This window comes from Lepus europaeus, chromosome 6 (assembly GCF_033115175.1).
Source record: "Lepus europaeus isolate LE1 chromosome 6, mLepTim1.pri, whole genome shotgun sequence".
NCBI classification, from domain to species: domain Eukaryota; kingdom Metazoa; phylum Chordata; class Mammalia; order Lagomorpha; family Leporidae; genus Lepus; species Lepus europaeus.
In genome coordinates this window covers 12,242,360-12,269,151 of record NC_084832.1, presented here as the reverse complement: position 1 = coordinate 12,269,151, position 26,792 = coordinate 12,242,360, and the positions used below count along the sequence as shown (strand labels likewise).

Here is a 26,792-nt window from a genome sequence, read left to right as displayed (position 1 = left end):
GACCTGGATTGGATTCCTGCTACTTGTGTGGGAGACCTGGACTGGATTCCCAGTGCCTGGCTTCAGCCTGGCCCAGCCCTGGCTGCTGCAGGCATTTAGGGAGTGAACCAATGGATGGGAACTCTACCTCTCTGAAAAAAATTCAACCAAAATGGGTCCTCAGAAAACCAGGAGCCTAGCCGCACACACAGCTCTGTAGCAGGGCACATCCTGGCGTGGGAGACTGGAGGGAGAGGAGTGGGCACACTGGGCCCGAGAAGCTGTTCTGACCCCTTGGTTCAAAATCCAGACGGACTTGGCTCAGTTTTACTGTACCAATGGTCTCCCCACTCTCGAATTCAGGGATTCCTCTCCCCCTTCCCCATCTTGCCGCGAGGCAGTTCTCCAGGGCGCGGGCCCTGTCTCACAGGGAGGGCAAGAAGACCACACAGTCCGGGTAGGCCACCCTCCATCACCAGGAGCTGGCACCTAAGGAGGAGGAAGGGGATGTCGCCGAGGTGGCTGGTGTGGGTGCCGGCACCCGAGGGCCCTGGGCTCACCCTCACCACCTACCAGGTTGCAGGGCAGCCAGACCCACGTGTTTCAGGAAGGCAGGGGCCGCCCAGGACATGGGCTGGAGCCTGTCTTGGGACCGCCCTCGTCTCCCCAGGAGAGAGGGAGAAAAGTAGTGCATGGGGATACCAGGGCTCTCGGGACTGATCCTTTCTCCCCAGTCCTCCAACAGCCCCGCCACACTGGTGTCACCCCACGTCCCACTCAGGAAATGAGGCCTGCAAGAGTTAACTCTTAAAACATCACAGCTATGATGCAGAACAGCCTGGGCTTCGATCCAAACCCACGCACCTCCCCCCCAGCACCCACTGGTCGGGAGAAAAACACGGCGGTGCTCCGCTGAGGGCAGCTCTGGCCCTCAGCACACGCCACCACCCTGAACATGAACCTGCCTGCCACCGGCCCACACCTGCCGCTCCTGCATCAGCGGCCGGGCTCCGAGCCCCTCTTTCCAACTTTCTAAACCAAAGCTAGATTACAGTTTCTGCGAGGCCAGGAGTGGCCCCGGGCGCTAAGCTTCTGTGGGTAGCAGCTGCTGAGCGTTCGGTCTGCCCACGCTGGCTGGAAGGTCACGTGTGCCTGCACCAGGGTGTTCTGAGCTGCGGCTACGGGCCAGGCACTGTGCTGAGTGCCAGGGACTGTGGAGAAGTCAGACGACAGTCCTTCCTCCCAGCTACCTGCTGGGTGCAGATACACTGGGGGTGGGGAGGACAGGGCTCCAGGGGCTCCGCAGGAGGGGACACCCGCGAGGACACACAGGGAGCAGGCAGGCAGAGGTGAAGCGGGGAGAGGAGAGCGGAGCAGAGGGGGCCCGGGCTGCTGTGGAGGGCAGCATGCTGTGCAGTCCGGGCCACTGGGGCCTCAGTCACCTTACAGCCTCTGGATTTCAGCTCTGAAGTTTCAGTCTGGGATGCTCTATGGTGGTGGCCATTCAAAGGTAGGAAGCCTGGGAGGTGGCATGGAAAGATGTGTGTTTTTAAAAAATAAGCAAGTGCACCCCCAGTGGCAGTGTCTACGAAGCTGGACTATGTGCAGCCAAGGGCCAGCAGGAGGGCACGTGACGAAGTGCAACACAGGTTCATCAGAAAGTCAGCATAAGGGGCTGGGCTGGCGCAGTGGGCTAAGCCACTGCTCAACAACACTGGCCTCCCATCACTGAGCACCACCCAAGCCCCGGCGGTTCTGCCTCTGATGCAGTTTCCTGCTACGGTGCCTGAGAAAGTAGCAGAAAATGGCCCACGGGCTGCTACGGTGGTGCAGTGGATTAAGCCACCCCCTGCCCAGAGCCAGCATCCCTTACAAGTGCTGGTTGTAGTCCTGGCTGCTCCACTTCCGATCCACTTCCCTGCTAATGCACCTGGGAAAGCAGCAGAAAATGGCCCAAGTGCTTAGACCTCTGCCCCATGTGGGATGCCCAGATGGCGTTCCTGGCCTGGCCCAGCTCTGGCTGATGTGGCCACTTGGGGAGCGAACTAGTGGATGGAAGCTCCTCCTCTCTCTCTGTCCCTCTCCTTCTTCCTCTCTCCCCCTCCTTCTTCCTCTCCCTCTCTCTCTTGCACTGCCTTCCAAATAAATTTTTTTTTAAAAAGACATAGCTAAGAATATTCTAATAGTGCCAAACTGTAGGCCACCCAGATGTTCAACAACTGAAGGCATTCACAGCCGCAGGACAGTCTGGAACACTCTACAGCAATGAGAATGGACAGACGTGCCATGGTGACGTCACCAGGAGCAGCGCTGCCACAGAAGCCAGGCCCACAACAGCTGGACGAGGCGCTTCCGTGCTGCCGAGCGCCGAAGGCAGGACTGGGTGCCAGCGGCAGCAAAGTGCACGGTGTGCCAGGCCTCCGGGCTGGCTGCTGGCTCCCCAGCGGGCTCACGCTATGAAAACCCAGCAAACTCTATGCTTTCCACACGTTCCTGACGGGTGCTGGACTTCCATACATGTGCACTCACTGTAAGCCACACGGAGCAATGGACCAGGTGTCTGGCCTGTCCTCTTCCCCAGCATCTGAGAGCACGGCGGGGGTGGGGGGGGGACTCCCCAGGGGACAGAAGGTGCCACCTCGTGATCCTGTCACTCTCAGGCTGAAGAAACTCTTGTCACAGGAGCATACCAACTGGACGCAGAGGCCCAAAACATGGGGCCTTGTAAAGAGAAATGACTGTGTTATTAAAAAAAGGGGGGGGGCAATCTGCCCCAGACTAAGACTTAAGACACAAAACAGCCATGGGTCATGTGCAGGCCCTGTCTGGATTCTGATCTCACTGTAAGTGGAATTTTGAGCCAACCGGGAAAGCGTGAGAGGCCTATGACCTCAAACTGCCACTGGGTTCCACCAGAAAGTGTCCTTGCTTTAGAGAGGCCACTACAACTATCTACGGCTCAGGAATGTCCGAAAGCCTGCGACTCACTTCAGTAATCGTCAGCGCATCCAAGAGGGGGAATTGATGGAGCACATACGGCAAAACCCAGAACGTTACTGAATGTGGCTGCTGCATGGGAATCACCGGACGCTCTTCCGCGTTTCTAGGAGGGAGGGGACATCAGTCACCAGCGTGACAAGTCCCAGAGCAGACGGGACAGCACACACTCGAACACTGAGGATAGGGGATACAGTCAGCACTCTGTGCCAAGAAGCTCACACCTCAGAGCAAATGGGAAAATTCCAAAGCTCACTCAAGAAGAACCAGGCGACACAATCAGCCCTGCATCTATAAGCATTTCTGCATGACTGAAAAATACCCTTGATGGGGCCGGCGCTGTGGCGTAGCAGCTAAAGCCACCGCCTGCAGTGCCGGCATCCCACACGGGCGCCGGTTTGAGTCCCGGCTGCTCCACTTCCGATCCAGCTCTTCTCTATGGTCTGGGAAAGCAGTAGAGAATAGCCCATGTCCTTGGGCCCCTGCACCCGTGTGGAAGACCTGGAAGAAGCTCCTGGCTCCTTGCTTGGGATCAGTGCAGCTCCGGCCGTTGCAGCCAATTGGGGAGTGAACCAGTGGATGGAAGATTCTCTCTGCCTCTCCTTCTCTCTCTCTGTTAACTCTGACTTTCAAATTAAATAAATAAATCTTAAAAATCAAACAAACAAAAAACCTTGCACAGTGGCAGGAGCTCCATCTGGGTCCTCCGCATGGGTGCAGGGCCCAAACACTTGGGCTGTCTTCCACTGCATTCCCAGGTGTGTTGTCAGGGAACTGGACCAGCAATAGAGCATCTGGGACTTGAACTGGTGCTCCAAGGTGGGATTCCAGTGGCCAAGTCTCAGCTTAATCTGCTGTAGCACAATGCTGGACCCATCTTTTTTTTTTTTTTTTTTTTTTGACAGGCAGAGTGGAAAGTGAGAGAGAGACAGAGAGAAAGGTCTTCCTTTTGCCGTTGGTTCACCCTCCAATGGCTGCTGTGGCCAGCGTACTGCACTGATCCGAAGCCAGGAGCCAGGCGCTTCTCCTGGTCTCCCATGCGGGTGAAGGGCCCAAGCACTTGGGCCATCCTCCACTGCCTTCCCAGGCCATAGCAGAGAGCTGGCCTGGAAGAGGGGCAACGGGGGTAGAATCCGGCACCCCAACCGGGACTAGAACCCGGTGTGATGGACCCATCTTAATAGAAGTCCCAGCAGTTGTTTCTTTTGTGTAGAAATTGATGAACTGATTCAAAGATGTACACAAAAGTTAAAAGCATCTAGAACAGCCAAGGCAACACTGAAAAAGCTGAACAAAGTTTATATTTCAATACTTACTACAAGCCACAATGAAGACGTCAGTGTGGCATTAGATCCAAGATGAAAAGGAGACATCAAGACAATGGGACAGCCTTTTGGGGGTAATGAAAGTGATGTGGAATTAGTGGTGGTGGCTGCCCAAGGTGTGAATACACTAAGAAACCACCCACCTGCACACTTTATAGTGTTGACTTTTATGGTATGTGAATTCTATCTCAATAAAAGAAAAAGGAGTTCAATCAATGGAGCAGGACAGCCGGCCCGGAAGTAGCCCCGTACTCGTATGGACAACAGTGGTCAAGCAAAGGTGCCCAGGAGCTCAGTGGGGAATGGAGAGCCCTTTAAGCTCAGGGAGCCCAAGCAGCTGCGGATCCACGTGGCACAAATACACCGGCCCCATCCCCTGCACCTCCAGCCGCTCGGTTCATCCAAGCACAGAGCTGAAGCTCCAGCGACGAAGCGTCTGCACAGGAGACAGCAAGCACAAACGGGAAGCGTGAATCTGCCGCCTGCACCAGAGCCGAGTCTGCTCTGCAACGGAACCAAGGAGGCAAGCACGGAGCTGCCGCTGTACCTGGGGTCCACGGAGAACTCGAAAATCCACAGGGCAAGTGGGCAAACAATGCAACAGGTAACTCTGTCCCAGATGTGGGTGCGTCATGTGTGCACACGGAAAGACACTCCATGTGGCTAGGGCACGCTCTCCGTCCTATCAGGGAAGTCAGACCAAAACCACCCTGGGAGGCAGGGGGGTGGGAGGGGTGGGTAACACTGTGGCATAGTGGGTAAAGCTGCTGCCTGCAGCGCCAGCATCCCATATGGGTGCCAGTTCGGGACCTGGCTGCTCCACTTCTGACCCAGCTCTCTGCTATGGCCTGGGAAAGCAGCGGAGGATAGCCTAAGTGCTTGGGCCCCTGCACCCACGTGGGAGACCCAGAAGAAGCCTCTGGCTTCGGATGGGCCCAGCTCCAGCCATTGTGGCCATTTGGGGAGTGAACCAGCATATGAAAGATCTCTCTCTCTCTCTCTCTCTCTCTCTCTCTCTCTGCCTCTCTGTAACTCTGCCTTTCAAATAAATAAATGAATCTTAAAAAACCACACCACGCTGGGCTGCATCAGGCACCTGCTAGGACGGCCCAGTTGAGGAGACTGGCTGAAGTCTGGCAGGGCTGCCGTTAACTGGAACCCTCAGACCCTGCTTCCGGGAATGCCGGTGGTGCAGCAACTTTGGAAAACCGCCTGCCGGCATCTGATAGACTTAAAAATGCACTGACCGTGGAGCCCCGCAACCTAACCGCTCTCAGGGATATTCCCAAGACAAACGGAATCATATGTGTGCACGGAGACCTGTACACGAAGGGCTACAGCAGTTCTCCCGGTTAACGGCCAACAGCCAGAAACAACCCAAATGTCCAACAGCTCGACAATGCATAAACAAGTCGAGTTACACACACGTGATCATGTGGCTGAGCCACAAACACGCGTGCTGAGTGAGAAAAGCCAGACTCGTACTGTACAATTCCACTGGCATTCTGGAAAAGGCGAATCATAGGGACAGAAATCACAGTGGCTGCTGGGGGCTGCTGCCAGTGAGAGCAGGCTGGGCGCAGGGGCACAGGGGCACAGGGAGGCTTGGTGGGGCAGGCTGGGCGCAGGAGCACAGGGAGGCTGTGGTGGGGCAGGCTGTGCACAGGGGCACAGGGAGGCTGTGGTGGGGCAGGCTGGGCATGGGGCACAGGGAGGCTGTGGTGGGGAAGGCTGGGCGCAGGGGCACAGGGAGGCTGTGGTGGGGCAGGCTGGGCGCAGGGGCACAGGGAGGCTGTGGTGGGGCAGGCTGGGCGCAGGGGCACAGGGAGGCTGTGGTGGGGCAGGCTGTGCACAGGGGCACAGGGAGGCTGTGGTGGGGCAGGCTGGGCGCAGGGGCGCAGGGAGGCTGTGGTGGGGCAGGCTGGGCGCAGGGGCGCAGGGAGGCTGTGGTGGGGCAGGCTGGGCGCAGGGGCACAGGGGCACAGGGAGGCTGTGGTGGGGCAGGCTGGGCGCAGGGGTGCAGGGAGGCTGTTGTGGGGCAGGCTGGGCGCAGGGGCGCAGGGAGGCTGTCGTGGGGCAGGCTGGGCGCAGGGGTGCAGGGAGGCTGTGGTGGGGTAGGCTGGGCACCGGGGCACAGGGAGGCTGTGGTGGGGCAGGCTGGGCGCAGGGGTGCAGGGAGGCTGTGGTGGAGCAGGCTGGGCACAGGGGCGCAGGGGCACAGGGAGGCTGTGGTGGGACAGGCTGGGCGCAGGGGCACAGGGGCACAGGGAGGCTTGGTGGGGCAGGCTGGGCGCAGGGACACAGGGAGGCTGTGGTGGGGCAGGCTGGGCGCAGGGGCACAGGGAGGCTGTGGTGGGGCAGGCTGGGCGCAGGGGCACAGGGAGGCTGTGGTGAGGCCACATGCTGCATGTTGACCACGGCCGTGCCTACATGAGAATACAGAGTTCACCGAACTTCTAAGGAAGAAGCACTGAACTTTAAATACTCACTGGTGAATTTTACTGCATGAAGTCCAGAAGCCGATTTATGTGGGAAAGGAAGCCAGACAGCCGATCGTCAGCATTTGAGCGCCGTCGTTCTGTCGCCACCCGAGTGCTGTGCGGAGTGCCAGTGCCCACCAGTCCCCTCTCCTCTGCCGGCCCAGCCTGCCCATTCCCCTCTGCTCCAAGCTGAGTGACGACGGCCGGGAGTCTCCCTGCCTTTTCCTCTCTCAGTGTAACTCAACCGTGCTTCCGGAGCAACAGGGAACCCACAGCCCCAGGCTCCAGGCCCAGCCACGCACGTGGGCTGTGGGCCCCACGTCGTCTCCTCAGCCAGGCCTAGAGGGAGTTCAAGGGTACACACATTCGTGCCAAGCACCCGTTGTCCTTTCCATTCCCTCCTGCCCACGTCACTGGCCAAGGCCTCCCTTCAGCTGCCTCCCTTCAGCTGCCTGGGGTTTTGTGACCAACATCTCCATTTCTTCACGTAACCTAGATTGGTGGGCCGTCCTGGATAAGCCGAGTGTGATGTTAGAGACGGTGTCCACGCCCAACCCTGCCACTCTGCTGCCCATTGGGAAAATGAGCTCCTTCATCAAGCCTGGAAACCCTGGAGACTCTATGCTCCGGCAGATGCACCTGGCGGCCCAGCCCCTGCCCGAGCCAGACGCAGGGCGACCCCACAGTTGTGAGGACAATGGACAGTGAGGGCCACCAAAGGGGTCACAGAACCACGGGCGCCACAAGTGATGGTGCTGCCGCCTGGGACTTAGCCCAGGAGCTGGGGTGCCAGCTCAGAGAAGAGCTGTCCAGCTGTCAGAGGAAAGAATGGGGGCGTTTACAGACTGCAAACCCGCCCGCGCGGCCGGGCGTTCCTCGGAGAGCCACCAGCGAGTGGGAGAAGCCCTTCATCTAGCGTGCAGGGAGACCCCAACCTACCGGACAGAAGGAAGAGAAAAACCACACCCTAAAGGTGGCGCCCACCACATACGCCAGGACCGAGTCTAAAACGGGCGAGGCACTGACACTTGCCTGCCTCCTGCAAAGGGTGGCCCCTCAGAGCTGGCTTCAGTTTACCCCTATGAACAGCACATGGGAGCCCCTTCCTGATGCTTCAAGGTGAGGATGTGCACATTACTCCAAGTGTGGGAAACAACGGGGCTGGCGCTGTGGCGAAGCGGGCAAAGCTGCCGCCTGTGACACCGGCCTCCCATATGGGTGCCGTTTCGTGTCCTGGATGCTCCTCTTCCGATCCAGCTCCCCAATCATGGCCTGGGACAGCAGTGGAAGATGGCCCAAGTGCTTGGGCCCCTGCACCCATATGGGAGACCAGGAGGAAGCTCCTGGCTCCTGGCTTCTGCCCAGCCCAGCCCTGGCTGCTGCAGCCATCTGGGGAGTGAACCAGTGGATGGAAAATCTCTGTCTCTCTTTAACTCTTTCAAGTAAATAAATAAATCTTTAAAAAAGAAAGTGACGGAGACGAGCAGCATACTGAGCAGGGAACCCAGGTGCTAGCGACTGCCTTCCCCGCGGCCTCCACCAGAGCAGCTCCTGGTCCTGGCAATCCAGGAGCCCGAGTTCTGCAGGTGGCCCGGGGGAGCAGAGCTCTGACATCAGCTCCCAGACGAGGGACGGGCCCGGGACGGCCTGCTGGCCCCTCTCACCCCCTTGAAGCTGACTGGAGCGGAGCCCTGGGCTCGTTGCACCAGAGTCAAACTGTCCTGCAGCCATCACCACGCTGCCCCTCGGGGAACGCCTTACAGCGCTTACTCAAGAGGCACGAAGTGCCAGCTCTTCCCTGTGTGCTCGGGGATGAGGGATGGGGACACGACCCGCTTGTCCACAACGCACACTCTGCTGCAGCCCGGCTGACCAACCGGCCACGCCATGCACTCAGGCTCTACAAGAAGCCGGGTTCAGCACCAGCAACACCAAAGCCCGCCCACTGCACTCAGTGTGCACAACTCCTCATGCCCCACTAAAGGGCCTTCTGACATCCTGGGCCTTCCCCGCCCCTCCTCCGAGGCAAGGGGGCTGCCAACGCTCTCCAGGGTAAGCCAAGGGCAACTCCGACACCTGTCACTAGGCCCCGGGCGCAGCGCCTGACTCACCAGTGGGCCATCCACCCTGCAAGTAAAGGAGTCGAGGGCAGGGCCTGGAAATCACTCGTGGACGCAAACAGCCGGGCACCTGGTGGTGCTGTGCAGACATCTGGAGAGTCTGTGTCCCTCTGGGGTACCCCACGCCCCACTGGTGCAGACACAGGCACAGACCTAAGTAACTGGTTCTCTCGGCTCCCCAGCGAGGTGAGTTCCTTCCCGCGAGGTGCTCTCCATCCTGCCCTGCCGATCCTTTGGGTGGTGACAGTGACCCACGCCTGCACCAGTTGGGAATGTGTTATGTGAATCCACGGCAAAAACATTAAACCCTGACAGAGTCCAGACACGGACAGGTGCCTGTCTCCGTTCCCCTGGACTCCCGGCCAAGGATCTGCTGTCCGTGTGCTTCTGGGAAGGTGTCCTACAGAGTCTGGGCACGTGACCCAACGGGACTGGCGCGCGTGTGCTGAGAATCGGTCAGGATCAGCCTGCGCTCCCTCGCCTCCCCCAGGGGGCGTCAGTAACCACAAGCACATGCCCCAGGACCACCCCTCGGTCACGCACACCCTTGTTCACCCAGCCCCCCAACACTCACCTCCTCCTCCTCGCCGGCCGACTGTGCCCAAGGTCGACGCTCAGCCACCCTCACCCGCGCCTCATTAAACATTAATATTCTTGGGACACTTTAACTCCTGGGGTCAGCACTTCTGACCCCTTGCTGCTTTTACTGCCCCACTAGCTACCTATAAAACTTCTTGAACTTTGTTCCACGTTTCTTTCTGCGTATCACTTGCTGGCCTAAGCAAGATTCCTTGATTCGTGGCAAACTGCAGGCCTCAGAACAGCCCCGCCTCCTGCCTCTCTGCCCTCCTCCTGGCGCACTCTGGAGCCAGGCCTCGCCGTGGAGGGTGTCTGGCTGGTGCTGCCGACTTGGAAGCAATGGGCCATGGCACCGTCAACTGCAGACTGGGAGGGCAGCAGCTTCGGGAGGAACAACCCCTCACCTGGAACAACCTGGGTCAGCGTGGGCCCCAGGACGCCCCCCACACCTCCACCCTGCCCGCACTGGGGGCGGGGCCTTTGCCTGAGACCTGGGCGAGTGACCAGACCTCTGTGCCTCAGGCTCCTTCTTGGCCCAGTGAGACCCCAACACCTTGAGGAGTGTGGAGTGAGGCGTGTGAGAGCACCCAAGTGCCTGTCGCTTGTGAGTGCGAGGAGGAGCTGTTTGGAAAGCGCTGATTCCTGGTGGCCCCTGCCTTGGGAAGGTGCCCAGGCTTCTACAGGCTGTGTACACCAGTGGGAATCAGAGGACTGCATTAGGTGTGGCTCCTGGGTGACGCACTTGGCTCAGAGTCCTGGTGGCCCTAAAACGGGGACAGAAATTCTCCCTTCGCCTACCTCACAAGCTCCAGCTGTGGCTCGGGCTACTCAACACACATGAAAGTCACTGGGTCACTGCAGTCTACACACGGCCAGCCCTGGCCACTGGCTCTACGAACCCGCACAGAAAACACCCTTACCCACACAACCAGCCAGACACTGGTTACTGGAACAGTCGACTTGTTCCCTTCACAATGAAATCCTGCACACACAAGAAAAAACCGTGCAAGTCCTTTTCTGGGTTAGCAACCGTGGCACACCCACGGTCATGGCGTCACTCACCATGGCTGAGAGGTGGAAGCAGCCCAGGTACCCATCCATCAAAGGATGAATGGATAAACAGAATGAGGTGCATACACAGAAATGGAAACTCACTCGGCTTTATCAAGGAAGGAAGTTCTGACCCATGCTACAACATGTACAACATGCTAACATTATGCTAAGGGAAACAAGCCCCCCCCCCCCCCCAACACACACTGTATGGTTACACTCGCATTAGGTATCTACAGCAGTCAAGGCCATGGAGACAGGAAGCAGAACGCTAGTTTCTGGGGCGGGGGCACGGGGAAACGGTGCTGTGTGATGGGGCTGGAGTGTCAGTTGTGCCGGCTGGAGAAGTTCTGAGGCTGGCTGCTCAACAACGTAAACGCTGAGCCGCACACTTACAAATGGTCACGACGGAAACGTGTGCGTGCTTTGTTCCACAACCAAAAACAGAATCGTTTAAATCGATGGAACTTTCGATCTTTTCATGATAAAGCAGGGTCATCCTACTAACGAGCCACGGGCCGGGCTGCAGGCAGGCAGGCCTGTACGCAGGCTGAGCCGGAGCTGAACCAGTGTCGAACTTTCAGACACACGCTACGACCTGCTTTCCTGACAGAGTACCTGGATCTATTATGATCCAGCTGCCCACGGGGAAAGCAGAACTTGACATCTTCCTTTCTACCATACTCGCCGATGGCATCGCTGTCACAGGTACTGAAGTTGAAAAACGCTTTAGAAATTGAGTGTCACGCTGGAGAAGGTGAAATCTGGGCTCTGCACTGAAAGATCTGCCTAAGAAAACACAGGTAGTAACACAAGCGGTGATCACGGGTAAAGGGAGACCACGCCTCCCAGCTCCAGCCCTCAGGAAGGCCACTGGCTTCCCCTGGCCCTTACCTCTGAACTGCACTGCTCAATACGCTGCCACCAGGGGGCAGCAGGTGTATAAGGCTGGTATTCTAAAACCCATTTCCATTATCCCTTCTGCCCAACCCTATCTATCTGTACACACACACACACACGTGTGTATTCTTATGTGCACGTATGACTTTATTCAACCAATTTCTAAAGGACCCGCAAACCACATTTTAAATGTAACAAAGTCCAACGGAGGTGCCATCCTGACAGTCCTTCACTCTGACTTACTCCAATCGCAGCAGACGTCAACAGTCAACGAATGTGTTCCTTGCCGTAACTGACCTGGCTGCCGAAGCTCACCCCACTTCCCTGCAGCTCTGAACCAGTCTTTCCCTTCAGACCACATCCAGCTCCGGAGCCCACGGACCACCTGCCCTCCACCCTCCCAGCCAGCTCCAGTGCCCTGTGGTAGGAAGAAGATCTGTCAGTAGGGCTAACTCCAAGCAACGTGAGGAAGATTCAAGTCTCAAAGCAGAACCCCTGAGCCACCTCACTGCTGAGCAGACGCTGGAAATCACTTCTTGCTTTCCACAGCCCACCACCAACTGGAAGCTTAACCCAGCAGCTCCCGGATGAGGCCTGCAATCACACACGGGGCCTCCCTCAGCAATGACTCTGTGCACCCAGAGACTGGAACAGCTCGTGTGACAGAGGGAGTGAGACGATGCGAACCGTTAACAGGGGCATTCTGGTAACTGATCCTGGAGCCAGCTGCACACTGTGAAGTAACCAGGGGCCACGGTGCCTAGGTCACCCAAAGAGAAAGACAGGAGATCTTTAGTTCACAAGTGGATATTTCAAGTGGTTTTCTTCCTGAGTTCACCGTGCTTTAATAAGGTAAAAAATGCAAGCTTTGACTGCTGCTAGACACATCACAGTGGCCTGTTCTTTAAACCACAATGGCGCACACTGTAATTCAGACAGTCCAGAGAGTACTGTCCACTTATATCCAATCTGCTCTCATGCAATGAACTGTTTATTGATGAATCTGGCCAACAGAAAACCAGCAGGATAATCAGATGTGGCCTCAGCGTTCATTAACGGTACAAGAACGAGACACTCCCGGGACGTATGAGACGCTCCTGGAACGTACGAGACGCTCCTGGGACGTGTGCGACGGAGGGGTCACTGCAGAGGACTGTTTCACTCATTCTGCCACCCTTCCCCAGGCACTAGCTCTCAGCTGCTCGGATTTAATGACTTCTATGTGATATTCTGGTTTTGTTTTTCAGTATAAAATACTCAAATGCAGAAATCACCATATTTGTAGCAGATATACAGGGGTTTTTCAAAAAAGTTCTTGAAAAATGCATATGAGCCGCCAATGATGCATGGGTTTCAAAAATTTTTGTACCAAAATAAATTTAATTCCACTTTCCATAACCTTGTTGAAGTACTCTTATACAAAAAAAAATTAATTCAGTAACTTATTCAAGGATTATCAAAACTGATTTTTATAATACTCAGAAACCTGAAATCAGATAACTAAAAACAAGAGTAACACATCTATTATGATGCCTCAAAACAAAAGAGAAAACTGGCACTATGAAGTGCTGACAGGAAGTGGAGCAACTAGAACTCTCGCTTGTTGCTGGGGTACGGACACTCAGGAATACAGTCTGGCAGCTTCTTATAAAATCAAACACATGCCTGCCATGTGACCCCACCGGTGCATGGCTAGGGATCGGCCCTAGAAACATGAAAACTTTCTTCACGTAGAAACCTATTTACAATGTTTACAGCAGCTCTATTCATCATCACCCAACACCATAAATAATCCAAATGTGTTTCAACAGTAAACAGGTATGAGGCCCTGTGGTACCGCAGATTAAGTACTGCCTGTGATACCAGCATCCCAGGTGGGCTCCAGTTTGTGTCTCAGCTGCTCCACTTCCTATCCAGCTCCCTACTAATGCGCCTGAGAAAGCAGTAGAAAATGGCCCAAGTCCATGGTCCCCTGCCCCCACATGGGAGACACAGATAAAGCTCCTGGCTCCTGTCTTTGACTTCCCAGCCCTGGCTGTTGCAGCCATCTGGGGAGTGAACCAGTGGATGGAAGATTCTCTCTCTCTCTCTGTTAACTCTGGCTTTCAAATAAATAAATAAATCCCCATAGATGAAGCCTTTGGGATTAACTCTGTGTGTGTGTGTGTGTATCTTTTCATGTCTATTTACTGGGTTCTTTTTTGAAGACTGATTTATCTGATGGGGCCGAGCTGTGGTGTAGCAGTTGCCACCTGCAGTGCCGTTGTGGGCGCCAGTTTGAGTTCCAGCTGCTCTACTTCTGATCCAGCTCCCCATGGGAAGCAGCAGGTGATGGTTCAAGTGCTTCAGCCGCGGCCACACACATGGGAGACCCAGATGGAGTCCTCAGTTCATGGCTTCCGCCTGGCCCAGTCCCGGTGGCTGTGGCCACATGGGGAGTGAACCAGCAGGCGGAAGATTCTCTCTGCATCTCTCCCTCTCCCTAACTCTACCTTTCAAATATACAAAAAATAAATCCTTAACAAAAGTATATGTAATCAGCTTCACAACGTACATATCTAAATGACAATTAATGAAAGCATGAGCACATGCAACAACTCCAAAAATGCTCAAGATAAAGGACTATGGAGCTCAGATTTTTTTTTAAAAGATCTATTTATTTACTTACTTGAAAGGCAGAGAGTGACAGAGACAGAGAGAAAGAGAGATCTTCCACCCCCGCTTACTCCCCAAATCCTGTACCAGCAAGGGCAGGGCCAGGCTAAAGCCAGGATCTCTGCCCAAGTCTCCTGTGGGTGGCAGGGACTCAAGTACATTTTCTTTTTTAAAGGATTTGTTCATTTATTTGAGAGGAAGGGAGAGGAAAGGAGGGAGAAAGAGAGGGGGAAGGAGACAGAGAGATTGAGACTTTCCATCTGCTGGTTCACTTTTCAAATGACCTCAATGGCCGGGGCTGGACCAGGCTGAAGCCAGGAGCCAGGAGCTTCATCCAGGTTCCCCATATGGGTGCAGGGACCCAGGCACTTGGGCCATCTTCCACTGCTTTCCCAGGTGCACCAGCGGGGAGCTGAAGTGGAAAGGGAATAGCCAGGACTTGACAGTTGCTCATGGGGGATGCCAGCGTCACAGGCGGCAGCTCTGCTTCTAACAAGATCCTAAGTGAAGGACCTGGGGGTAAAATTACAAGACTTCCATCACTAGCTACAAGGCTGTCCAGAAGCAAGCGAGCACGCAAAACCCACAACACAGAGGGAGGCAGGAAACAGCACGGCCACGGCAAAGGTGGTGCGACCCCTTTCAGAGGCCGTGGCTGGCGCATGAGGGCTCATTATCCTCCACTTGTGAGTATGCTGGCTACGTTCCTAATAAAACCTGAAGGAGAAAAGAAGGGGCTCTTCCAGCCTGAGTGTGTCCATCTCAGGCCTGAGTGTGTCCGTCTCTGTCGGCCTGAGTGTGTCCATCCGCAGGCCTTAGTGTGTCCACCTGCAGGCCTGAGTGTGTTCGTCTCCGCAGGCCTGAGTGTGTCCGTCTACAGGCCTGAGTGTGTCCGTCTACAGCTCTGAGTGTGTCCATCTCTGCAGGCCTGAGTGTGTCCGCCTCAGGCCAGAGTGTGTCCATCCGCAGGCCTGAGTGTGTCCATCTCTGCAGACCTGAGTGTGCCCATCTACAGGCCTGAGCGTGTCCATCTCTGCAGGCCTGAGTGTGTCCATCTACAGGCCTGAGCGTGTCCACCTGCAGGCCTGAGTGTGTTCGTCTCCGCAGGCCTGAGTGTGTCCGTCTACAGGCCTGAGTGTGTCCGTCTACAGCTCTGAGTGTGTCCATCTCTGCAGGCCTGAGTGTGTCCGCCTCAGGCCAGAGTGTGTCCATCCGCAGGCCTGAGTGTGTCCATCTCTGCAGACCTGAGTGTGCCCGTCTACAGGCCTGAGCGTGTCCATCTCTGCAGGCCTGAGTGTGTCCATCTACAGGCCTGAGCGTGTCCATCTCTGCAGACCTGAGTGTGTCCGTCTACAGGCCTGAGCGTGTCCATCTCTGCAGGCCTGAGCGTGTCCATCTGCAGGCCTGAGCGTGTCCATCTCTGCAGGCCTGAGTGTGTCCGTCTACAGCTCTGAGCGTGTCCATCTCTGCAGGCCTGAGTGTGTCCGTCTACAGGCCTGAGCGTGTCCATCTCTGCAGGCCTGAGTGTGTCCGTCTACAGGCCTGAGCGTGTCCATCTCTGCAGGCCTGAGCATGTCCATCTCTGCAGGCCTGAGTGTGTCCATCTCTGCAGGCCTGAGTGTGTCCATCTCTGCAGGCCTGAGCGTGTCCATCTCTGCAGGCCTGAGTGTGTCCATCTACAGGCCTGAGCGTGTCCATCTCTGCAGGCCTGAGCGTGTCCGTCTCAGGTCTGAGTGTGTCCATCTCTGCAGGCCTGAGCGTGTCCATCTGCAGGCCTGAGCGTGTCCATCTCTGCAGGCCTGAGTGTGTCCGTCTACAGCTCTGAGCGTGTCCATCTCTGCAGGCCTGAGTGTGTCCGTCTACAGGCCTGAGCGTGTCCATCTCTGCAGGCCTGAGTGTGTCCGTCTACAGGCCTGAGCGTGTCCATCTCTGCAGGCCTGAGCATGTCCATCTCTGCAGGCCTGAGTGTGTCCATCTCTGCAGGCCTGAGTGTGTCCATCTCTGCAGGCCTGAGCGTGTCCATCTCTGCAGGCCTGAGTGTGTCCATCTACAGGCCTGAGCGTGTCCATCTCTGCAGGCCTGAGCGTGTCCGTCTCAGGTCTGAGTGTGTCCATCTCTGCAGGCCTGAGTGTGTCCATCTACAGCTCTGAGTGTGTCCATCTCTGCAGGCCTGAGTGTGTCCGTCTACAGCTCTGAGTGTGTCCATCTCTACAGGCCTGAGTGTGTCCGTCTACAGGTCTGAGTGTGTCCGTCTACAGGTCTGAGTGTGTCCATCCGCAGGTCTGAGCGTGTCCATCTCTGCAGGCCTGAGTGTGTCCGTCTACAGGCCTGAGCGTGTCCATCTCTGCAGGCCTGAGTGTGTCCATCTGCAGGCCTGAGTGTGTCCGTCTCAGGCCTGAGTGTGTCTATCCGCAGGCCTGAGTGTGTCTGTCTCTGCAGGAGCCAAGCTCCAGGCCAGCCTCTGTGCAGGTCCCACACTCCCACTTGCCATCTTCTTCTCACGCTGCCACAACTCAAATATCAGAAGGTAAAGAGATGTTTGCCAACTGAGCTCTGGATCACAAAGCCGACCTTGAGAGAAACCAACCTTCTGGTAAGGAGATCCTGGAACCGCGAGTCCACAGAGAAATCTGAGCACCAAGCACGCCTCTCCCTCCTTCCCAGAGCAGCCGCTGTCTTCCCCTGTACGGCTCTCATCCCACAGCCAGCCTCCTTGCACTCAGGTGTGTCAGGAAGCCTTCGTTATCAATATTCAGCAAAAGCCGCCTAGCAGAAACACGCACCTGTGTGCAGGCTGGTGTCTGCACCATGCATCCAGTTAGCAGGGACAGCGGCCACCGAGGCCAGAGACACATTGTGGGAAGCATCTAGACACTTCCTGCAGCCACGCCTGCTCCATGCGTTCCAGCCAATCGCAAGCCTGGAATGCTGGCCCACACAGTTCACCTGCAGTGTACCTGCCTTCTGCGTGACAGGCCCCGCTGCTCACGCCATCTTCCTGTGACGACCACGACACCTCCCGGGGACGACCACCGCCAGGCGATTCTTCGTTCACTTCTGACACGAGCTGATTTCCTCTCCTGGTGTTCATTTGGCTTTTACAATCTGCACCAAACATGTGGATGCCCACATCAAGGGACAAATCGTGACTGCAAGTGGGCAGCTGTGATTCTTCTAGAACAAATGACAGCTCATGGGCGCCGCTAAGCCTCTGCCTGCATTGCCCGCATCCCATACAGGCACTGGTTCAAGGCCCGGCTGCTCCTCCTCTGATCCAGCTCTCTGCTATGCCTTGGGAAAGCAGTGGAAGATGGCCCAAGTCCTTGGGCCCCTGTACCCGCGTGGGAGACTGGGAAGAGACTTCTGGCTCCTGGCTTCAGATGGGCCCAGTTCTACCATTGTGGCCATTCAGGGAGTGAACCAGTAGATGGAAGATCTCTCTCTCTCTCCCTCTGTGACTCTACCTCTCAAATAAATAAATTAATCTTAAAAAAAAAAAATGACAGCTCACAGAACTTTCCCTTAACGCTGGTGATCCAGGGTCGCTCGCAGGCTTTTGGAGTGGATGTGGCCACCAGAACTCGGGGCGGGAGGACCCCACAACGTGACATCACTCCGGCTGTCGACAACCATCGGGCACCGGTCATGGGGTAGGCGCTGCGGCAGAATGTGAGTGGGAAAGGCCTGGCTCTCACCCGACCAGGGGGCAACAAGACAGGAGCCCCAACAGGCAGTGACACACCCCGGGGTGCCCAGCAGGAGGCCGCCACCCCTACCCCCCAGATCTGCTTATTTATGTTCATTTTATTTGAAAAGCAGAGAGCCAGCAACAGAGACCTTCCATCTGCTGGTTCACTCCCCAAATGCTCAGGCCAAAGTCAGGAACCAGGAGAACTCAATCCGGGTCTCCCAACGACGTGAGGCCTCACCTGCTGCCCCTCAGGCGGCAGGTGCATCAGCAGGAAGTTGGAGCCAGAGGCAGAGCTGGGACTTAAACCCAGGCACTGTAAGGTGGGCTGAGGGTGCCCCAGGCGGTGCGTTAACCACTGCACCACACAGCCTTATGAATACAGACACCTGCACTGCCATACCTGTCCTAGTCCCCGGAACCTCTGGGATGTGGTTCCATTAGTGGCCTGCAGATGAGCTCGGTGGGACACATAAGGCAGGGGAGGCCCGTGAAGACGGGAGCAGAGCCCGAGTTGTGCAGTCACCATCCAGGCTGCCTGGAGCCTCCGGAGGCAGAAAGGGGCGAGCATGGACTTTCCCACGGGGCCTGGGAGGGGGCAGGGTCCTGCCCACGCCCTGAGCTGTGGGGGAACAAATGTCTGCTACTTTAAGCCTCCGTCTGGGTAATTTGTTACTAAATAATGGAATACAGCTATGAAGTAATTCCTCTTTGGGCCCCTCTGGCTTCGTATCAGGGTTCCAGGTTCCAGGAGAAAGCTGTGGACATACCCTCCAGGCAGCAGGTCCTCCTTCATGCCCAAAGAGAGAATCTCGCCTGCTGGTGCAGTCCACACTTTTAGGACTAGAGACAAAGGAACTGTCCTCTAGTTGACTGAGCTGGCTCCCCGGGGGTGCCACAGCCCTGTGTACCTGTGGGTTTCAGAGTAACTGATTCAATCAGGTGCACATCAAAACTATCTTGAAAAATAAACTGCATCTGCTCTGAGCATGTACAGACTGCCCCTCGTCACTGCTCCCTGCCCAGTACAGCGTAACATCACCTGCACAGCATTTACGCTGTATCAGGTCTTCTAAGTCACATAATCAGAGGACTGCGCCGATTATACGCAAATATGACACTGTTTTATATAACGGACTTGAACATTTGTAGATTTTGGAATCTGCTGGGGGTCCTGGAACCATCCCCCCCGGATACCAAGATGGCCATCCACATATTGAACAAAGAAGTCAAAGCATGGCATGGTGGGAGGAGCCAGGTTTCTCCCTGCTGGAAGGGCTGGTTAGTCAGGGAAATGGTTGGGGTGACGTATGTGGTAACAGCTTAGAGCGAGAACTCACTCACATGTAGCGTCACACAGACAGATGGTTGCACACACAAGTGTTCACACACACACACCCTCCAACAGCTGCAGTGACGACACTGCAGTAGACATGAGCACACCCGGCAGCCAGCCCTGGGTCCCTAACAGCATCTCCAGATGAAGAACCAGAGCTCCTCGGAGAAATGGCTGACTTCAGACTGGGACACGGGGTGGGGGACAACGGCCTGGTAGCACGGGGAATACAGCCGCCTCCTGCGACGCCGGCATCCCCTATGGGTTTGGTTTGAGTCCCAACTGTTCCATTTCTGATCCAGCTCCTTACCAATGGCTTGGGAAAAGCAGTGGAGGATGGCTCAAGTGTTTGGGCCCCTGCACCCACGTGGGAGACCTGGATGAAACTCCTGGTCCACTGTGGCCACCCGGGGAGTGAACCAGTAGGTAGACGATATCTCTCTAACTCTTTCAAAATAAATAAATCTTTTTTTTTTGACAGGCAGAGTGGATAGTGAGAGAGAGAGACAGAGAGAAAGGTCTTCCTTTGCTGTTGGTTCACCCTCCAATGGCCGCTGCGGCCGGCGCATCTCACTGATCTGAAGCCAGGAGCCAGGTGCTTCTCCTGGTCTCCCATGGGGTGCAGGACCCAAGCACTTGGGCCATCCTCCACTGCACTTCCTGGCCACAGCAGAGAGCTGGCCTGGAAGAGGGGCAACCAGGACAGAATCCAGTGCCCTGACTGGGACTAGAACCTGGTGTGCCGGTGCCACAAGGTGGGGGATTAGCCTAGTGAGCCACGGCGCCGGCCACGAATAAATAAATCTTAAAAAAATACTGAAGCAGGGATAGACAGGAGCAATCTGGGGAACTTGTAGTAGCAGAGAGGAAGAAAGGGCTCAAAAGTCAATAACCAAATAATAACCAACCTGATGGGGGGATGTCAAAGGGCCATGATGCCAGGGCTGGTGATGTGGTGCAGTGGGTTAAGCCACTGCCCACAAGGCCGACACCTTATATGGGAATGGTTCAAGTCCTGGCTGCTTCACTTCTGACCCAGCTCCCTGCCAATGTGCCTGGGAAAGCAGTGCTTGGTCCCTGCCACCCATGTGGAAGACCCCGATGGAGTTCCAGGCTCCAGGGGGCTTTGGCTTGGTCCAGTCCCACTTGTTGTGGTCCTCAAGGGAGTGAACCAGCAGAATGAAGATGTATCTGTCTCTCTCCCCCTCTCTCCGTAACTCTCTGTTTCAAATAAAAATTTAAAAACTTGAAAAAAAAAAAAAAAGATCCATGACATTAAGCACAAGCCCTCTAGTCTAGAAAGACTTAAAAGTTATCAGCCGGCCACAGCGCGCCAGCCATGGTGGCCATTTGGAAAAAGGAAGACCTTTCTCTGTCTCTCTCTCACTAACTCTGCCTGTTAAAAAAAAAAAAAAAGTTATCAGTAGAGCTCATGAGATACTTTCATCTCCCGGATGTTTTCCCTACCTCTGTCCTCTGCGGTGGCTCAGGCCCAGATCATGGTTTCAACACCATTCTCCCACTTTAAAGCAGCCAACCAGGCTCCGTGGGGAAATGGCTGATTCCGGGCTTGGGCCAGTAAATCTGACCATGACGTCATCCTCCTGCTGTTCAGACAAACCTGCAACACCAGACAGGACCTAAAGGACCCCTCTCTGCCTTGCTCCCTCCTGGACTCAGCTGCTCCCTGCCTAAGCTTCAGCCACACCCACTTCTTTTACCTGTGACTGGCAGAACAATGGTTCCCCACAGATGCCCACGTCCCAATCCCAGGAATGAATTTGTTTGGCGTGGTGAAACAGACTTTGCAGAAATGAGTCAACTTTAGAATTCTGAGCTAACGAGATTCTCCTGGATTAATTATCCAAACAGGCCCAACCTAAGCACATCAGTGAAAGAAGTGGAGAACCTTCCTTGGTTCAGTCAGAGAGAATAAGACGGTGGAAGCAGGGCAGAGAGTGGCAATGCTGCTGGCTTAGAAGCTGCAAGGGACCAGTCCAGAAACCAGCCAAGCCAAGAACAGCTCATCTGGTGGACCCTCCAGATGGGGCACAGCCTGTAGAGGCCGTATATCCTGTCCAGTGACACCTGTGTGGGAATTCTGATCGAAAGAACAGGCGCTGTCCCAAAACCAGACACACTTCCTCCAGTGGCTACAAAGGTAAAGCCCTCCCGGTCACTTCTCTGGTGAAAGGTGGTTCCATTTGGTTAAGATATGTGGTTTTTCTTCGAAAAGTCCTCCCCAAACCCTACCGAGCCAGCCCAGAAGAGGACGCGGTCTACACTGACTTAGCACCCACGCCCTCCCACGTAAGCCCCTGCATCTACTGAGCGCCAAATGCCATGTGATGAACTTGTCGTGTGTGTTTCCTCATTCAATCCCCCCAACACTCTCACTAGTGAGACAACTTTTATTAACCTCCTTTCGTAAGTGAAGAAGGTCAGCTATCACCCGTCTGGTAAGTGGCAGAGCCAGGACTGGAAGCCAGGCAGTGTGACAGAGGACTCGCTGCTCTTAATCACGACATTAGCGTCTGCCTCCCATGTGAGAAATACAAGTTCCCAGACCTTATGCATTTGTTAACATAGGAGCCCCGCACCCTGCAACCACAGCCTAAACAAACAGCTGCTGGATGTGACCGAAGGGGACAGAGACAGGGTCCCCCTTCTCTTCTTGTAAAGGAACCCTTTTTACTCTGGAAGTCAAACAGATACAAAACTAGGGAAATGGAATCCTGATCCCTCAAACACCCATCTCCCTACTTGGACACTAGCAACCTAAGGCCAATCTTAATGCCCGCAGTTCATTAACTCAGTATTAGAATATCCAGCAGAAGTAACCTCCCTTTAATATTCTTTTTTCAGAACCACAAGGTCTCACTGCATGTTGGTTTACCTGTGTTTACATGTATTTAAGAAAAAACTGTGACATGGGCAGGTCTTTCTAAGCAAAATACAAAACAAATGAACTGTCAAGGGAGACTGATGTTTTTCACTCCATAAAACTAGTTTTCTAGAGAGCATAAATACTACAAAAATTATTTAAAAATTGGGGGAAATTATAAAAAATTAGAAAATGAAATTAGTATTCTCAATATACAAATAATTCTTCTAAATCAGTAAGTAAAGATCATACCCAGTAGAAAAATGGATGAAGGGGTGAACAAAGTTTCCCCCTACTGTTCTTAAATGACAAAAAAGACAAGGGCTTCTGACTGGCATTACTTATGAGCTGCATGCTCTGGTGCTCTGGGAGTCAGGAGCGCTGAGCACGAGACAGGATCATTTTCACCTGTAGGCTTGCATTTTCAAAGACGTGCTGCCCCAGAGTCCAAGACCTCAGAGAGTCAAGGGTCCTTTTTTTTTTTTTTAAAGATTTATTTCTTATTTATTTGAAAGGCAGAGTTACAGGGTGGGGGGAGAAGAGGGAGAGAGAGGGAGAGGGCGGCAGGGCAGGTGGGGGGGATATCTTTCATCCACTGGTTCGCTACCCTCAGATGGCTCCAGGAGCCAGGAACTTCGTCCAGGTCTCCCAAGTGGGTGCAGCAGCCCAAGCAGTTGGGCCATCCTCCACTGCTTCCCCAGGCACATTAGCAGGGAGCTGGATCCAAAGTGGAGCAGCCAATCTCAAACTGGCACACATACGGGATGCGGGCATCACGGGAGGTGACTTAACTGGCTATGCCACAATGCTGGCCCCAAGCTGAGAGTCTTAAAAGCGTCTGGCTTTGGCATCCTTCAAGGATGCCAGGACAGGTACGCCCACCTGACATAGAGACAACAAAATCCATGCAGACGGGAAACCCAGTTCTCGGGCCCACTGGGGCTAAGAGAAGAGGAAGAGGAGTGGAGAAGGCCCTCTCTGGCCCTCAGCATGCATCTGAGTAAATAAAGCACTTCCGTTCACAGGGAAACCGTGGCCACCAGCCTCAGGGCACAAAGGACGCCTGAAACAGAAAACAGCTCCCACTGACCCAGAGCAGGGCGCAAGTTCCCTGGCTCCTTGAGAAATAAACAGCCACGGCTCCTCCTACCAGCAAGCCAAACAAGACAAGGGGCATTCTCAGCCACCAGGCCAAGCCTGCTTTAGAGGAGGGCTTCCAAGTCTTCTAAATTCACGTAAACGGACACTGTACAAACCGCTTCTCAAGTCCCCTAATTGACCATGAATCTAATTAAGCCTTTAGGGTTCACATCCAATTTACAGGAAACACAGGGGACAGAGGAGCAAGCTAAACCTTACTATCCCCAGGCCAGCCAAGTCAGGGGTGGAGAATCTTTTTTTCTGCCAAGGGCCATTTGGATATTTATAACATCATTTGTGAGACCATACAAAATTATTAAGAATTAACCTGACACATATATATTGGATTTTGAGTGACACCTGCAGTTGCTTTGCTAGGGCCAGACCAAATGATTCTGAGGGCCTCACACGGCCTGCAGGCCAGATGTTACCCCCAGCAGCCAAATAAACCCAGAACGTGAGGCCTCCCACACCCAACCAGCCAAGTGCATCTGTCAGCCATTGGCATTCAAGAAATCCACAGGGGCAGCTCTAGACCAGGGCAAAGTATGTCTGCAGCTAAGTCCAGCCCACCAGTATGTTTTAAGGAAGAAAACTTGGTGTTGTGGTATAGCAGGTTCAGCCTCCGCCAGTAGCGCCAGCATCCCATATGGTTTGAATCCCGGCTGCTCATTTCTGATCCAGCTCCCTTACTAATGCACTTGGGGAGGCAGTGGAAGATGGCCCAAATACTTGGACCCACGCTTGCACATAGCAGACCCCGAGGAAGCTCCTGGCTTCAACCTGGCCCAGCCCCAGCCACTGTGCTATTTGGGGAGTGAACCAGCAGATGAAAGATCTCTCTTTCTCTCTGCCTTTCAAATCAATAAATAAATCTTTTTAAACACATTAAAAAAGAGAGAAAACGTAGTGTCAATGGGACACAGCTATGCACGCTCATTCACACACCAGCCACAGCCACTATCCTAGGACAGTGGCACAGTGGAGTGTCTGTACAGGGGCCGCAAGGCCTGAGACCCTAGGAGAGCTGGTACCTGGCCCTTCACAGGGAAGGTTCACCATCCCCTAGCCCAGACTGAAGGAGACAACAGATTTTCACCAAAACACCCTGTGTGGCTTGTTTGGATTCAATTCGCAGAAGGTAACATTAAAAGTAACTGCATTTTGGAGGCGTTCAGGACAATCTATGGGCTGGATTCCAGAATGCATTAGAGAAACTATTTTCAATTTCATTATGATAATGATATGGCTACAGAAGAAAACGCCTGGGGCTGGCTTTGTGGCACAGCGGGTCAGGTCACCACCTGTGACGTTGGCATCCCACATGGATGCCAGAGTCCTGGCTGCTGTGCTTCGGCTCCAGCTCTCTGCTAATGTGCCTGGGAAATCGGCAGAGATGGTCTAAGCGCTTAGGTCCCTGCCACCCACATGGGAGACCCGTATGGAGTTCCAGGCTCCTGGCTTCTGCTTGGCCCAGCTGCAGCCATTGCAGCCATTTGGGGAATGAACCAGCAGATAGAAAATCTCTGTGCCTCTCTCTCTCTTTCTGAAACTCTGCCTTTCAAAGTACAGAAATCCTTAAAAAAGAAAATGCTCTCTTTTGGGAGATGTGCACTGGATTACTTAAGGGTGATATGTCATGTTGCCTCAAATAAACTGTTTTAAATTGCTCTAACGACAAAACAAATGGAGCAGCTAAGGATACGCAAGAATGGCAATATCGACTTGACAGATATTGAGATTCATTACCGTGGTCCTGTGCTTGCATGTTTGCTTAAAAACTTCCTATGAAAACAAACCAGACCAAAGAGCGGTAAGCAGTTTATCAGAGGCGGCCTTTGCTGGCAGGCACGCCCCGGCTGCAGAAGACCCAGCTGACCAGCTCACCTTTCTCCAAACCTTTCTCCTTCCCCTTCTTTGCACCTGGTGTTAGCGCCCCATTTCTCGGCCTATGAAAACCCACCCTCCATCAAGGGCCAGCCCACACTCACCCTTGCCCACTCCTCCAGGGAGGCCGCAGCTCTCACCGCTGCCTCGTTCCTAACATTCTGGCTGCTACCAACATCGGCGACTTCACAAGGCCACGCAAAGCCAGACCTCGGAGAGGTCTTTCTGGACATGTGTGGGAGAACAGCACCTTCCACCGAGTGAGCTCCGCCGGAAAGCCCGGGGGCTCGGGAGTGCCTCGCAACCTGAACAAGGCCGTCTTGCCCTTCTCTACAGTTTCCTGACTATATTAATAGTGACCTTCGACTGGACAGTGCCGGCCCGGTGTAACCAGGGCGCTGTGAAAAAACTCCAGGAGCCAAGGTTGACCCACGCGGACAATTTCCAGAGAATGCTAACGAAGAGGACGAACCTCTTGCCGCCACTTTTCCTAAGGGCCCTGCCCAAACACTGGGGCACGACACCTCCATGCCAGCCCTTGGGGTGCCCAACCAAGAGAAAGGCCCCAGCTAACAGCGCGCACAAAGCCTTCCAATGACTCCCTTCGGGAGCGGACGTGAGATCGCACTAGGTCTATGTGAAATAAAGAGGAAAACCAACAACAGATCATTTAAAAAGAGAAATAGCTCAGGCTTCCACACCCCACCCAAGTCACCACGAATGACGGACGGCCCCTCTCCACGTCTACCAGCCACAGTGGAGGCCCTGCTTGGTGAGGGCCACCGGTCCAGAACATTCCAAGACACTTCAACTACCGGGGCCCCCCACGGGCCTGGAGCAGCTGGCTCTTCAGGAACGCGCAGTTTCTGGAAAACAAGGCATTCTGGGAAACGAGGCCAAACCACTGGCCATTTCTGTCTGGACATTCCAACACCTCCAGTGAGGTCAGGGAGGGGCCTTCAACGCTGGGAAAATAGAAGTGTGTGTGTGTGTGTGTGTGTGGGTGAGGGTGAGAGGGTGAGAGAGAGAGAGAGAGAGAGAGAGAGAGAGATACATTTTACATGGGTCAAGCCAGCAGACTGACTTTTTTTTTTTAATTCCTGGGACATTTAGCAGAACAGCCTGCTTTTTCTTTCTTTCTTTAAGGCTACAAACCTGGCGCCTTTTCCTGCTCTCTGCCCCACCAGCCAACAGCAGCAGCAGCGCGAGCCGAGGGGGCGCGTGGCGTTTCCCGCCCAGGGAAGTGTCCCCACACACAGACGCCCGAGCACCAGCGGCTGGGCCCTCCGGCGGGGTTTCCGGCGCCTCAGGAACGTGTGGGGACCGCGACCCTCGCCCGCCCGCCCCGGCCCCCGCGGGCTCCGGGGACGCGCTCCGGCGCCGCACGCCCCCGCCGGCCGCCCCGGCCCTCCCGAGCTCGGCCCGCGCGCCCCGAGTGCCCCGCGCGCCGGCGCCTCACCTGCTGCCGAGCCGGCGCCGTCGGGCAGAGCCCGCTGGGGCCGCCGAGCGGAAACGCCCGGCCCGGCCCGCGCCGCGGCCCCCAGGCCGCCCCGGGCGGCGCCCCCTGCAGGCCGCACGCGGACCCGCCCGCCCCCGCGGCGCCCGGGGACGCTCCGGGCCGCACGTGTCCACGCTAACGCACCTGGACGCCCGTGCTCAGCCGTGACCGGTGCAGGCGACACCTGGGCCGCACGGAGCCGGAGCCCACGCACACCTGAGAAGCATCCCCGCCCCCTGACACCGGTGCGCGCACCTCCCAGGCCTTCCACGGG

At 55.2% G+C, this 26,792-nt stretch overlaps 1 protein-coding gene across 8 annotated transcripts in view; it reads right to left on the bottom strand.

Moving 5' to 3' along the window:
* GGACT (gamma-glutamylamine cyclotransferase) overlaps positions 1-26,546 on the bottom strand; it is a 49,955-nt gene extending 23,409 nt beyond the window's left edge. The window contains exon 1 of one of the 8 annotated variants that reach the window (XM_062193970.1): positions 26,480-26,546. Coding sequence is in view for 1 of the 8 variants with exons in the window: in XM_062193978.1 (XP_062049962.1) it covers positions 25,736-25,946 (211 nt within the window). In the remaining 7 variants the exon portion in view is untranslated. The other 7 variants (XM_062193975.1, XM_062193973.1, XM_062193977.1 and 4 more) reach the window with 7 other exon arrangements.
* Positions 26,547-26,792: the final 246 nt, after the last annotated feature.